Here is a 15,238-nt window from a genome sequence, read left to right on the forward strand (position 1 = left end):
TCTTTCAGACATGCAGGCCTCTGAATGTGTCGGCTTCATGACTAAATGAGCACTGCTGTCACTTTTTCGTTAGTCTTGATGGCAGTCTCACTAAATGAGACCTGGTACCATCTAATATGACTGTTTACACAGCACACATCTGAACTGCTTGGAGTTAGGTTACACAAGCAACATGCTTCAAGTTGTGCACAGTGATTTGGTTTGTTTCCAGCTGTTTGTAGGAGTTTATTAAATATCTACAGAATCAAACAGCAGCAGGATCTATATGAGTGAGACCAAAGCGAGAGCGTTGCATGCATTTATGCATTTTACTTTTAATTATAAATGATCCCCAACATTGAGACAGGAATAGGGTGACAATAAGGCTACGTTCAGACAGCAGGCTAAAGTGACCTAAATACGATTTTTTTGCCCCTATGTGACCTTCACCCTGAGTCAGCTGTGATAGGCTGGTTACCTGTCCAGGTGAACCTGCCTTCACCATGAGTCAGCTGGGATAGGCTCCGCCCCCCATGACCCTAGTGAGGATAAAGGTGTAGAGATGATGGATGGACGTTAGTAAAGTGTTCATCAGTTGTTTGGACAGATTGATAAGCTTGCTGTTAGTTCGGACTTGGTCTTTGCTGCGTTCGTATATTCTGAACATCACTTGATGTTCTGTTGAATCTTGCCTGTATGACGAACACCTCTCTTGTTCCTGTGGTGGGTGTCTATGAATGCAGCACGGGGGAACATTGTTTTAAAAGTGACCGAGGACTATGTCTGAATGACAGCATGCTGTCACGTTAACAGATTGTTGAAGCCGAACCAGCTCTGGTGACTTGGTATTTACAGATTGTATGTGTGTTTGTCCCCCTCTGTCCAGGTCATGTATGGTGCTCTGGTAGCTTGCCTAGTGATGCGCTCCATCTTCATTGTTACTTGGTAAGTTTGCCACGAGGAGCATTACAGTGGAAAACATTAGCATATCAGAAGAACTGATGCTCATTCATGCTCACTGAAGCAGCAACATGCTGAAGGGTGTTCTTCTGTTGTTTCTGTTGAGGGTGTACCCATGGCTCAGGCCGCTGGCTTACACTTCCTTAGGCATCTTCATGTTAGGGTTCCTGCTGTGGAACATTGACAATATCTTCTGTGACTCATTAAGGTGAGTGGTTGAAGTGGAAAACACATTAATATTTTAAACATTTGATCAGAAATAATTTCCATAGTTAACCCTGTTCAGGACCTTCATGTTTCCAGACGTGGAAGGTCTTTGGGGGTCCATTGGACCCCAAGAAAGAATCGGTGCAAAAAATTTGTTGGTGTCATTAAAGACTTTTAAACTATGTTAAATCATTTTCTGATAAGTTGGCGGATTTTTGGTTCCAAATACATGACAAATGTCCCTCTTTTTATATTAAAGAAAAAACATCTTCAAAAATAAAAAAACTACGCCAGTCACCTACACCAAGCGGCCTGGGGTCCAGGAGACCCCCAGGGTCCTGAACAGGGTTCATTATTCTCCTTTTGAGAGCTGACATGTGGGAAACGTGCACATCACCGGTACATGAGCGTAGTCACAATGTTCATGTCTTTTATGTCGGTGTCTGGAAATCATCATGTTCTGTGATACAACAAACGTAATTTAAACTATTTATCTAACATGCATGTTTAAATGTTTGGGTTTTAATATGACAACATTTGTTAATTCAAAAATGTAGAACATAATTTAAACTATTTATATCTTCCCTTTTGTGAAACCTGTCAGACTGTAGCGCAGTGATGCTCAGAGTGCTTTGCCTGGAGCACATTTAGCAAAATGATGTTTTAAGATTAAAGTATGAGCCAAAGATGCACATTTACATGAATCAGTGTTCTCACAGTGGACCAGTAAATGGCTGCTGGGCCACAGGATGGCAGGATGATTACCACTGCTGCAGCAGACCACATGTTTGTTTTCCTAATTCACTCAAGTTGTTGGGTCAACACTTCCTTTGACTCTCAGAGCCAGTAGACAGACGCTGCCCCCTGGTGTTGGAGTAGTAACACAGTTCCATGCCTGGTGGCACATCTTCACAGGCCTGGGATCCTACCTGCACATACTTCTCAGGTAAACTTCAACTTTATTCACAGGACATTACAGCTGCACTGGCTTAGCTGTTCACGTACGTTAAAATCAAATGTTCTTATTGTTTTAGCTTGCAGATCAGATCAACCTACCTCAAGTACAGACCAAAAGTAAAGGTATGTCTCTAACTGTTTTCAGCTTTTATTTATGTCATTGTGTATTTCCATTAACCCTTTCATTGTTGGTGGCGCATTTGGAGTTTGACCCGTGACGTGTTGCCTTCTGTCGACTTTATTTAGTTTCTGTGTGGAGTCTGGCCGACGCTGCACATTGAGCCACAGAGGACGAGCTGAAATGAAGGGATGGGACCAGCTGAAGGATGGTGACTGCCAAATCCAGACACCATTGGCACAGGGACCTGTCAATACCCCCCTGCCACTGCTGGGAAGACAGCCCACAGCCAGGGGCTGGTGGACCCCAAGGCACCACCCCAAGGACCCTTCGGTTCTGCACTGTGGGAATTAACTAAGTACAGTATAGCACTGAGTCCGGTTCAGTTCCATCAAGAAATGGAAGATTTTTTAATTTATTAGACTAGCTTTTCTGTAATTTTATTTGCGTGTAGTTCTTTTATTTGTTCATACATTTTCAATACGATGAATGAATATTCTTGTCCACTGCAGTGGGCATATTGAAGGGGTTGTGGATGCTGGCTTGATTGGGAAAGGAGTGTGATTAATTCAGAATACACTTTACATTGTTATTGTATGTTCAATCCTGTGAATATCTGAATCTCCTACGCCTGATTCTGCTGAAATAGATCCTATTATAACTAAGTATAAATAAGACTATTACCTGTGGATAGTTTAACGAGTAGCTGAGGGAGGTCTACTTACACCGCAGTGCTTCAGGTTCCTTTTAAACAAGCACCACATTGTTTTTGGATGTATTTGCTACCGATGGCGTAGTAACTGCCAGCTGCAAGATGAAAGTGGTCCTGTGTTATTGTAGCTCAGCTGACATGACTCGTTCATTTGCTTGGCCACTAGTTTCACTTTTACTTGAACTGTTTGCATTAAGATGTGCCACAACTGGAATTCTTACCTGTTTAAAAATGGTGATTGTTGGTTGCCAAAGTTGCACTGAGATTTTAAGCAGTCATGTCATTTTAATGGTTTACGTCATTATCGACAAGCAGGAGATGTTCTTCTGCAGCATCAGTACGCTGACTTCTGGTTTTGTTAACAGGGGTGAGTTTTTCCACAGGGCAGGTTGATCCACTTCCTACATCTCATGCTTGCTCGGACAGTGCTGAAGCGATAATCCACACTGATATGTACTCTGAGAAAGACTTTGCAGTCACCTTTCCAGCCCACAGGGGATGAGTGGTGTAGACTCACAGTGAGCTTCCCTTTGGGTGTGTCATCTTAACAAACTCTCTTGTTGATCAGGCTTGCAGGAGCGCCACCAGGAATGACCGCCGTCTTTCTGTAGCTGCTGCAGCCAGCTCAGAGGGAAACATTTAAATGCTGAACGTAAACCAGCTCATTGAGAACATTTCACAGCTGTTAGAATTCAACGGACCAAGTGAACGACTGAGACACGTGCATATAATAAGCTACAGGAAGCTGATTCCAGACACAGCCAGCTCTGGGCGGTTGTTTGTTTCCTGGTTCCTTCCCTCAGTATCATGGTCACAGCAGAGAGCAGTGCTGTGGTCGACTCCCTCACAAACGCTGAGACAACTCTGGTACTTAAACATCTCTACGTTTTATTGAACACACACTTATTTATTGGTCCTTTTTGTCCCTTTTGTTTATGACTCCATGGCATCAAGTTGAAGAGTCGAATGGCACATACTAAACACCTAATAAAATAAATGTTTATTTATGATACAACCAGTAGGTGGCGTAAACTTCCAGCTTATTTCAGACATTGCCAAGCATGCCACAGTGCATTGAAGAACTACTACCTACCTACTGTAGAACTCTGAGGGTGTTTGCTTCACATACGGGAGTTGTTCTGTAAAACGAAGGGCTTTTTATTTTTGCGTTGCTGCTGTTGACGTCTGATGGAAACGTAGACGCTAGTGCTTGAAGTAACTGGTCATGTAGAGGATGCACAACACGATGGTCACGTCCTGCTAAACTGCTGTGCGCACAGTGATCTCCTGAGATGACACATTATACACTCTTTTGTCATGATGCATAAATGCAGTGTCACGAAGCGCCGTGCTTTGGTCGAGTGAGTGCAGAAAGCCAGTGTTACAGATATTCATAAGCACAATGTATGAAAGAAGTGTTGTCCAGATGTGAGCAGTCTTGGCTGTATGTTGTCTTGACCCACTGCTCAGCAGTAGAGGTGAGCACGTGTCACAGAGGGTGCCTTATTGTAATCCTTGCAGTGTAATCCGAGTTGCCTTGATGTTCATGATAAACCATTACACTTGTCCCGTGTGTTCTGCAGTGTGCCCGTCCCCTGATTGTTAGCAGCATCAGGAGGACAAACAATAACAGCTTCTGATGCAAAGTCTGGGCCTGATTCTCTGGCCTTCCATTCATTTCACTGTCCAGCAACTTAGCTCCAGGTGTCTAACGGTGTTGACTGTACATACAAGATGTGTTGATTCTGCCAATGTTTCTGTTGGATTTGGTCACGTGCCAGTTGTTTATGATGTCCTGTGTTGTCCAATAAAAGAACATGTGTCAAACTTTTGTGCACGTTTCTACAGAAGGATCGTCATGAGTTACTGAAAGCTGAGTGAGAATTTATCAAAGGTTGTTAAAACTCCCAAACATCTGGAACACGTTCAACAGGGTTGTTTTTCCAATGTGTAGTATTTGAAGCGAGATGGATGCTGTCCACCAGACATCTACAGTTTAAAACCCACTGCAAGACAAAATATTACAAAAGCTTTTAACAGATATAACCATGAAACTTACCCGCTGATCCCTGATGTCATTTTGTATTTCAAATACATGCAGATGACATATCGCTTTAAAAAATGTACAATTTTGCAGAAATTCCAGAACTAAAATCTAATTGTTGAATAAAACCAGCTTAACTTTCTTGTTTCATCTTGCTGACATATTGGGGCTAAAGGCTTTAAAAGAATGAAATCAGAAAACACTGTCAACAGCTGGAGGAAAAAAAACATGTTTTTTAAAAGTTTATCCAATTCTTTTCAATTCCATTTCATTTATTATAGTGCCAATTTAATTCAAAGCATAATTCATCTCAAGGCTTCACATGTAACGGTGAGGATTACTCATTAAACAGAGAAACACAACAAAGTTTACTTTGGATTACGTTTGAGCAGCACAGCGGGAAGAAAACACTCCCTTTACCAGGAGGAATGGTCGGTGAGCGCCAGGTGCCTCCAGCAGCTGCAGTCGGGAGTAAAGGGGAGGGAGAACAGATACATGTATAAGAGAACATGAACAAAACATAGGAACAACATGTTCCATAGATCAGACTATGAGTCATACATCAGCTAAGCCCTCTGAAAAAAAAAAAAAACAACTACGAATATTGGCAGGAATGCAACTGAAAAGTTTGACGTATGTAAGTATGGCTGAAGGGAACATGTTTGGCTACTGGCATGAGAAATGAACATACATGTGTCGTGGAAGTCACTGTTAAGATGTACACAAGTTAAACAGACTGTGAAACCTCCCCACATGATTATTTACATCTATCTGCTGTGCAGCAACTCACAATGTAGATCTTATATGTTATCAGGCAACATTTATGTAGCTTTTTATATCGCTGATGAGTGTAATTATTAATCACATTTTCACTCATAAAAACAGCAGCAGCAACAAAACATGACAACAACTGTATGGATCAAACTTTAATCGAGGTGTTCCTACACTACGGTTAATGAGAGAAGATGTTTGTACCTCTATGTCTATAAAATACTAAGAAAAGGTTTTTCCTAATATTTCACAGATGACACATCAATTTGCCGTTTTGTATTCATGATGAAATGTTTGGTAAACGGTCTGCACTTACACAGCGTGTTATCCAAGCGCCTTACAGTGCTTCTCATTCACACATTCATACACCAACAGAGCTGCCATACAGGGTGCTGCTGCCATTGGGAGCAGCTTCAGGTTCAGCGTCTTCCCAAGAACACTGACTGTGGAGGGGATCGAACCACCAACCTTACGATTGGAGGATAGCCCGCTGTACCACCTGAGCTACAGCCAATCATTAAGACAGTGATTATATAGCTGAGCCTGGTTCTGCTGAAGGTTTTCTTTCCTCCCCGTTGTCTGGTTCCTTCTTACTGCCACTGACTGGCTGCTCAAAGGGAATCCAAGGAAACGTCAAACTGTTGGTTTCTCGGTTTAAAATGTGAAAGGTCTTCATCTTACTATGTTGAATCCTATGAGATGACATATGCAGTGGATTTGTGCTATATAAATAACATTGAATTGAAGTGAATTGTATTAAATGCAATACTGAGATGGTTTTGGAGATCGGTCCCTGCTGGTTTGGAGTAACTTGGTGCACATTTAGTACTCCTGTGTGGTGGACACAGTGCTTGAAGGGGTTAATGTTTTCAACAGACTGAAGTGACGCAGCTGCTCACAGCATCCATTTGAATATGACTCTAAGAGCATCATCAGCCATATTATATACTATCACATGACTCATGAGTTTTGTCCCATTTTATAGGCGATTATGCCCCGTTGTTGTTGGGACAGCGATCTGACTCATGTCACCTGAGGGTGGGGCAGCAGCCGGCTGGGTACAAACACACTGCACCTGCAGGCACTGGCCTATTTCTGTACATTTACAGAAATACTGTATGCTGGTTGTAAAAAATGTAGTCACAAGTCAAACCAAGTCCCTCTTATTACCACAGTCATAAGATCAGTATTATAGATTGATCAGATATGTTTAAAAATCCAAGTGAGGACCCCACAGTGTTATTTATGGTTCAGGGTTCATTTACAGTATCAAGTATCAATAAAATACAAGTTTACCTGACTGAACATTTAACCTGAAGCAGTATTATCAAGCCGGAGAACCCGGAGAGAACCCATGCTGCACGGGGAGAACATGGAGACTCCACGCAGGAAGATCCCGGGTGTCCTCACCGGGACGCCAACCACCGACCTTCTAGCTGTGAGGCAACGATGCTAACCACTGAGACACCTGCAGCCTAAAAATATACATGAAAACCAAATGAATCCAAAGAATTCCCTGGATACCTAATTTTAATCTTAATAAAATAATAAAAATAAATCTAAGTTTTTTTGTTGTTGTATATCATTTTATTACAATTTAATGTTGTCACTATTTACTTGCATGCACTTGTAGGCAGAAGCTGCTTCATAGTGTCACAATGCCGAGCAACCCACACATCAAACAGTGCAACACAACTCAACAGAACCGGCTGCACCTTGAGGAACTACTCCTATACCTTTGACTCAGAGTGTAGGCCATAAAAAACCACACATCATACAGAAGGCCTCTTCCAGAACACAACCACAGGTTTGCTTTGGACCCAGCTCAAAATATGCGTCATCAGCTTTTATTCACAGATTCAGTCCACTAGTTCCCACTTAAGTCTTTGTTTGTCATGTGTTTTTCACCAGAGAATAATAAAGGTGTGTGTGCAAGTGTGTAGAAGTAGTTGTGGAAGTAGTAAAACATGTTGGGACAAAGACAGTTCACTGACATGTCACAAAGATCAGGCACAATGACAGTCATGTGATGCACTCTAAATGAAGTGCTTCAGATCTAAATGCTAGCGTCTCCAGTTTGTACCAAACCAGGCTCTGGGGGTGTTTAATGAGTGACACGCTGCCCCGCTGATAGGACAGGACAGAGCCTCACACACTTGTCTTTATGCTTGACATCCTTCATATGGAAGCATTGAGTCCTCAGTCTGTAACGTCGGCAGGATTTTTCATAAATCGCTGTTTAACACATGAAGCATGGACACAGCAGTCAGGGCCAGAATCAGCACAAAGTCTGAATTCACAAACGTGGATCCTTTTAAGGCTTCCTGAGACTCTTGTGTTTCATGATCTTTCTGTCTAATTCTAGTTCTGTAGCTATTATAAATACGTTGGCATCCGTAGCAGTGTGTGCTGTTGTTTTTAACATCATTTGCATGTTCTGTTCCCACCGCGCTGTGTTTCTGCACGTTCATGTTTTGTGGTGGATTGACTCTATTGGAAGCTTCAGGTGAACATCTTGATCTGTTCACTTTATCTCACCATCACATCTCAATGATCTCGAGTGTTGTGAGCTGATTACACACCGCAAGTAGTCACACCTTGGGGCCAAGCGGTACTTATTCATCATGTCGTGTTCTGTGACGCATGTCGTCTGCTTCATGGTGTCATGTCCTTGATGTCATTCATTCACCAAGTAATGACCTGTTTAACGTGTTTTACATCTAAAAGCATTTAGACTCATACCGCTGAGTTCCATTAAGTTTAAATAAGGTTTCATGGATCTGAAGTTCCAAAATGTGCCCAGGCATAATGCTCGATAATGGATCAGAACCCAGCTCAGAAGAGGAGAAGCAGGACTGAACAACAAGCACAACATTGGCACCGAGGCCCGATGCTGACTCTGGTTATGTGTGTCAGTTAGAATGAATCCCAAGCAGACCAGTAGATAGTGGAGGCTCAGACCAGAAGCTGTGAGCGCTTGTCTTTGCTACGATGCTAAGATCTGAATTACTGAAAATAATCCAATGAAAGCATTTGATGTTCTCCAGGTTACATGTCGTCCAGACTTTTATCTTCCAAATTTGCAGCTCAACATCTGCAGCAGCAGGAAGAGTCACAGCGTGATGCGTAGCATCGAGCAGCGCGCCGGCATTCACTTCGCTGAGCATGTTTTTTTGGATACAATAGCCTTTGACAGGCAGGGCTTCTTGGCAGCTTCTAGTGTCGTGTACCCAGAGCAAGTTTAGACAAAGAATAATTACAGCATCCTTAGGCTACGGCGCATTCCTCTCTGGGTAACTTACATACACACTGTCATGTAAAGGCAGTCGGTGTGTTGCTGTTTTTCTTGCTAGTTATGAACACAAACACATTGTTCCACTGTAAAGTCATGTCCAGCCATATTCTGGTGTGTGGGACGCTGTGGAAGCAGAGCTCCTGATCCAGACAGCATAAGAAGAGGGTGATACCAATAACCCTAACCCTGGACGTTACACAGCTCATAAATCACATTAAAACACAAAACAAAGCCAGACTCTCCTGGCACACTTACATGGATGTACTCAACTTCGTTAGTGAGTTGAGAAAAAGAGGAAACCACCACTTGGGCATGATGACCAATCTGTAAAAACCCCTTCCTCCCTTGAGTTGGTTGGCAACACAGCTTCTGTTTTGTTCAAAACTTCCATGAAACAGTTAGTATGGCACACTTTGACGTGTCGTTTATATAGCGCAGATTTTTATAAAATGTTCTCATCATGTTGACGAAACATGCTAAAAGTTTAGAGCAGTACAGGATACGTGCAGCACACGCAAGCTGTAAAAGCCTCATACAGCATGAAGGAGAGAGGCCTGACAAACACTAAATCATCATCCAGGCACTGAAAATAAGTGCTTCATTTATGTCATTTTTAAAATGTGACATGTTTTAATGGAAACATCAGATTGAGTTTTGGCCTGCAGGGACAGCGAGGGAATGTGAGTCCGTGTCAAAACGTGTGTCAGACTCCTAATGAGTGTCATTTGAAGGTTTTTTCCAGGATGCTGGCGTCTTCTGACTCATATTATTTAGATCTTCTGAAAAGGTGTTCAGCTGTGACAGGGGAGCTGATTCAGGCGGGTGTCCTTGCTGTAAATCTGGGCGAGGCCTTATCAATACAGAGGTGACTCATGCTGGAAATGCCCCAGTTGCTGATCAGGGAAATGGAAACACCGGAGGAACGGCTGCTGGTTCTGACATCATCATCGTCCACTTGGGATAGGATTAACTGGAAGGCTTATTCAAAAGGTACTGCTAATCTGAAGGTAAAAGGGGTGTGTAGTTTTTAAAATAATGCCCCTGTTCTCTTTCTAACTGCACCTGAAGTTTCAGCTTTACTTGTTGGCAGTTTTTCAGAGTAATCATAGGTGACAGTGTGTGTGTATAGTGTGAAGAACTGAGAACATACATGGAAGGTGAAGGAGAAGGTCTGCAGGCATACCTAACACAGTGCTATGCCCCGGTCTAGGGGAACCTTGAGCATAACATGATATTTGCTCCACACCAGTCTTTCCACCTCAAAGAAGGCCAGCAGTCACGACAAGCCGGGTATCAAACGAGCAGTTTCTTTTATTTTTTACAATGTAGAGGGAACATAGGCCAAAATAACAAACAAAAACCTATTCTACATGAACCCTGATCTCCCTATCAGAAAAGAAAAAGCAAATAAAAGACAATAACCTACCGACCTACCTAGTAAACAAAAAACAGGAGAAAAAGGTTCAAAAGAAAAAGGCCTCTCCCTCCTACTCTGCTCTCTAGCTACAAGTTTTACAAAGAGTCACTACAGGACTCAGGATCTGTTTCACACGATCCTGGAACAAACACACGATCCTGGAACAAACACACTTCTGCTGCATCCTCCTGCGGTGCAGTTTCGATGGCCTGCTGGTTTTCTCTGAGGTGGTGAGGCTGGAGGTGAGGAGGATGAGTGCAGCTGGCGGGCTGTTTAAATAGTGGGTTGGCCCGCTCTCTGACCAATGGTGTGGCTGGAATCCGGCGCGGCAGCAGGTGAGACAGCCAATCCAGGGTCACCACCTGCTCCGAATTCATTCGTTCATCCCACACACACACACACACACACACACACACACACACACACACACACACTCACACTGAAAACAGAAACAGGCAGCAAAAACACAAAACACCACAGATGACCCGCACAGGGTCATAACAACAGCACGCTTTGATTTAAAGCTAATATTTCCATTTAAGTTGACCAGGTTAGTGCAGCCGTTCTCAGAAAGCACTACAGACAAAGTACAACTAATGGGAACGTCACTACTTTCACAAGAACTGGACGATGACTCTGGACCTGATGATGCTGTCACTGGTTTCCTCCTGGAGTCACCGTCAATAAGAACACGATCACGTCTGTATGTCAACATAAAGGCTTCGATCAGTGGAAGGAGAGAAAAAAAACAAACAGTTCATTCAGTTCCCAGTATTTACAGCTTTGCATTTTTAAAATGTTTTTATTTAAAAAAATAATCTGCTGGTTGCCTTTGTGCTGTCTTCATTTTGCTGCTGCAGCTCTGACTTACACAGTGTTCATCACGCTGCCTTGTTTCTCAAGAAACTGACCCTTCTTTTTGTTTCTGTGGGCTGGATTTGAGCCAAAAAGAGATCCAGGAATGGCTGAACTCACATTATTACAGTGCGAGTGAGAAGAGTTAAGCTATTTGACACGGAGAGAAATAAAGATGTCTTAAACTGGAGCTGGGGCTGCAGGGTGGCACAGTTGGTAGCACTGTTGCCTCACAGCTAGAAGGTCGCCGGTTCACATCCCGGTGGGGGCACCAGAATCTTTCTGCGTGGAGTCTCCATGTTCTCCCCGTGCAGCGTGGGTTCTCTCCCAGTCAGCTCAGTACAGAGAAATACCAGTCCATCATTCCTTTAGGACATGAAGGTCAGTTGGGGCGCCGCTGTAGCTCACCTGGTGGAGCTGGCGTCCCAGGTGCAGGGCTACAGTCCCCATGTGGAGGTCATGAGTTCGAATCCCACTCATGGCCCTTTCCCACACATCTTCCTGCCATTCTTCTCCCCCACTTTCCTGTCTCTCTCTCTCTCTCACTGAACTATCAAATAAAGGCACAAAGGCCAAAAAAAAAAAGACATGAAGGTCAGTCATTTAAAGAACTTTGAATGTGTCCCTAAGTGCAGTTGCAAAAACAATCAAACGCTACGATGAGACTGTCCTCCAATCACAAGGCTGAGAATCAGGGAGAAGGTGAGCAGATGGTTTCTGCATGTGTGGTTCCACCGTGAAGCCTGGAGGAGGAGCTGTGATGGTGTGGGGGGCTTTGCTGGTGACACTGTTGGTGATTTATTCAAAATTCAAGGCACACTTAACCAGCATGGCTGCCACAGCATCTGCAGCGCCGTGCCATCCCATCTGGTTTGAACTCACTGGGACCATCATTAGTCTTTCAACGAGACAGTGAGCCCAACACACCTCCAGGTATGTACGGGCTGTGTGACCAAGAACAAACGTGATGCGTGCTACGTCAGATGAACTGGCCTCCACAATCACCCGACCTAAACCCAGTTGAGATGTTTGAGATGAGTTGGACCGCAGCCAACAAGTGCTCAGCACTTCTGGGATGTCCTTCAAGACTGTTGGAAAGCCATCCAGGAGACGAGCTCATGAAGCTGACTGAGAATGTCAAGAGTGTGCAAAGCAAAGGAGGCTACTTTAGAGAATCTAACATATAAAACATATTATTGTTTGATCGAAGGGCTGCTGGTGGTAGTTAGCACCATGGCCTCACAGCTAGAAGGTCGCCGGTTGGCGTCCCGGTGAGGACACCCGGGATCTTCCTGCGTGGAGTCTCCATGTTCTCTCCGTGCAGCGTGGGTTCTCTCCGGGTTCTCCGGCTTCCTCCCACAGTCCAGAAACATGCTGAGGTTAATTGGTGATTGTAAATTGTCCGTAGGTGTGAATGTGAGTGTGCTTGGTTGTCTGTCTCTAAGTGTAGCCCTGTGATAGACTGGTTACCTGTCCAGGTGAACCTGCCTTCACCCTGAGTCAGCTGGGATAGGCTCCGCCCCCTAGTGAGGATGAAGGTGTAGAGATGATGAATGGTTGGCTTGTTTAAATCCATGTGTGTTCTTTCATAATTCTGATGTCTTCAGTAATAATCTACAATATAGAAAATAAATCAAAACCACTGAATGAGAAGGTGTCCAAACTTTTGACTGGTGCTGCATCCGCCCATCAGTTCATGACCTGAAGCTCAAACACAGATGGGTTTTGCAGCAGGACAAGAACCCAAAGCACACAAGCTTGTCCTCCTCTGAATGACTCAAAAAGAACAAAATCCCGGTTTTGGAGTGGCCGAGCTGAGATGCTGTGGCAAAACGTTAAAAGAGCAGCTCATGTTTGAAAAACTGTGTAATGTGGCTGAAAAAAACCGTTGTGCAGAGAAGAGAGGTCCAAAAGTCCTCCATGGGGATGCAAAAGACTGATCACAAGCTGCCAAGGCTGTCCCAGCAGGTTTAGGAGAGCAAAGACGTCATCACAGGGTGACATGCTGCAGCTCTTCTATAACTACAGCTGCTTTCCTTGTTGGTGAGGCTGTGAAGGGAACGTTCATGTAACTCACCTGTTTCAATCCTATTGAGACTCAAAGTTATTCATTATTAAAGGTGTGGCCACTTTGAGTCATAAAACAATCAAGGACCGAGAGATGTTTACCTGTTCTAATATACCTGCCTCAGCTGCACACACACACACACACACACACAAACATGAACATTGTTGGGTAACTTTGGTGGCATCTATGGTGGTATCTTTCTTCTGTACTGAAATAATCTCGATACAATACTCTTGTGTGGTTTCTGTAAATCATGAAGCATAAGTTGCTGAATGCTTATTAATACACACTCTTTTATTACCATTGTTAGTCACTATTCTGTTTCTGTTTTCTTTTCTTTCTTTCTTGTACCGTCTTGACTTGTCATCCAATTTTGTTCTTTTTTGTATGATGCCAAGAAAGGAATTCATGTATTTAATTATTTTGTTGTCTCAAAGTGCACAGCTTTGATTTCTTGTAGAGATAACAGAAATATATCATATCTATCTCATAACTTAATAAGACAACTAAATCGTGTCTCCGCCGTCTGCCTCTCTAAAGTAGCACCTGAAGCTAAATGTATAGATCTCTGTAGATAACGGTGACTCTCCATGAGCCACTTGGTTCCACCTTCAGTCTGACGAGACTTGCTGTGAAAGAAGACAGTGGCGGGGCGATGGGTTCGGGTTCTGGGTGGTACAGGGCGATGTGAGCCGGGACAGAACAGAGTCAGGAGATGAGTTTATCAGCCAGACAGGGAGCTGCTGTTAGTGATGACATTTGTTAGGAAAATGTTTTAGGGACATTAGTCCTGAGTTAAACTGTCAACTTGATGCTGGAAAGATCTTAAACTAACATATGAACTGAGGCAGCACATACCCACATCTGAGACTAAATATGAAGAGTTCATTTACAAGAACAGAGAACTCCGTCTTCACAAACCTTCAGAAACCCACGTTTCCATCGTCTACCTGAGACATCATCAATCAAACTGAAGTTCTCTCTGTTGTGGTCGTTTCCACGGAGTCACATCCACCCAGCTTCACTCTGACTGATATCGTCTCAAGCAAACAACAAAAAAAGAAGTTTTCTGAAAATCTATAAAAATGGAGTGATCTGTTTTTGCACATGAACTCTTCATATATACGCCTCTCTTTGGTCATCCCTGTTTCTACACTTTAAACAACATCAGTCCTCCAGTTCTGTGGTTTTATTGTTCCTATCCCTGATATCTTTATTAGTTTAACACTTTACTCATCGACAGCAGCATTACCTAAGAAAGAAAGGAAGGACCCTGCACCATAAATCATTTCATTTTTCACCTTGCAGACAGGTCTGTAAAGGCAAAGACTATAATTAATATATGTCTGTGGGGAATAACGCCAAGTTCCTGTATAAGCTGTCAACCCTCAATCATCAGCCACTATAAAATGATTGTCATCTTCCACCAGAACCTTCAATATGCAAATCTTTGCTTCATGGATCCACTAAACAAGCACACAAATAGAATTCAAATATAAGACAGAACAGGGCTGCAGGTGGCTCAGTGGTTAGCACCGTGGCCTCACAGCTAGAAGGTCGCCGGTTGGCGTCCCGGTGAGGACACCCGGGATCTTCCTGCGTGGAGTCTCCATGTTCTCCCCGTGCAGCGTGGGTTCTCTCCGGGTTCTCCGGCTTCCTCCCACAGTCCAGAAACATGCTGAGGTTAATTGGTGATTGTAAATTGTCCGTAGGTGTGAATGTGAGTGTGCTTGGTTGTCTGTCTCTAAGTGTAGCCCTGTGATAGACTGGTTACCTGTCCAGGTGAACCTGCCTTCACCCTGAGTCAGCTGGGATAGGCTCCGCCCCCTACAGCTCTAGTGAGGATGAAGGTGTA

The 15,238-nt window shown here is 43.6% G+C and overlaps 1 protein-coding gene across 1 annotated transcript in view; it reads left to right on the forward strand.

Annotated features, from left to right (window-relative positions):
- Nucleotides 1-4,760, forward strand: part of acer3 (alkaline ceramidase 3) — a 10,239-nt gene extending 5,479 nt beyond the window's left edge. Inside the window, exons 7-11 of the mRNA XM_008299427.1 lie at nucleotides 866-924; nucleotides 1,046-1,147; nucleotides 1,988-2,092; nucleotides 2,181-2,226; nucleotides 2,350-4,760. Coding sequence (XP_008297649.1) covers nucleotides 866-924; nucleotides 1,046-1,147; nucleotides 1,988-2,092; nucleotides 2,181-2,226; nucleotides 2,350-2,403 — 366 coding nt within the window. The 3' untranslated portion in view covers nucleotides 2,404-4,760. The remainder of the gene's footprint in view (nucleotides 1-865; nucleotides 925-1,045; nucleotides 1,148-1,987; nucleotides 2,093-2,180; nucleotides 2,227-2,349) is intronic.
- Nucleotides 4,761-15,238: the final 10,478 nt, after the last annotated feature.

The sequence above is a fragment of the Stegastes partitus genome, unplaced genomic scaffold (genome assembly GCF_000690725.1).
Source record: "Stegastes partitus isolate 25-593 unplaced genomic scaffold, Stegastes_partitus-1.0.2 Scaffold1417, whole genome shotgun sequence".
Taxonomy (NCBI): domain Eukaryota; kingdom Metazoa; phylum Chordata; class Actinopteri; family Pomacentridae; genus Stegastes; species Stegastes partitus.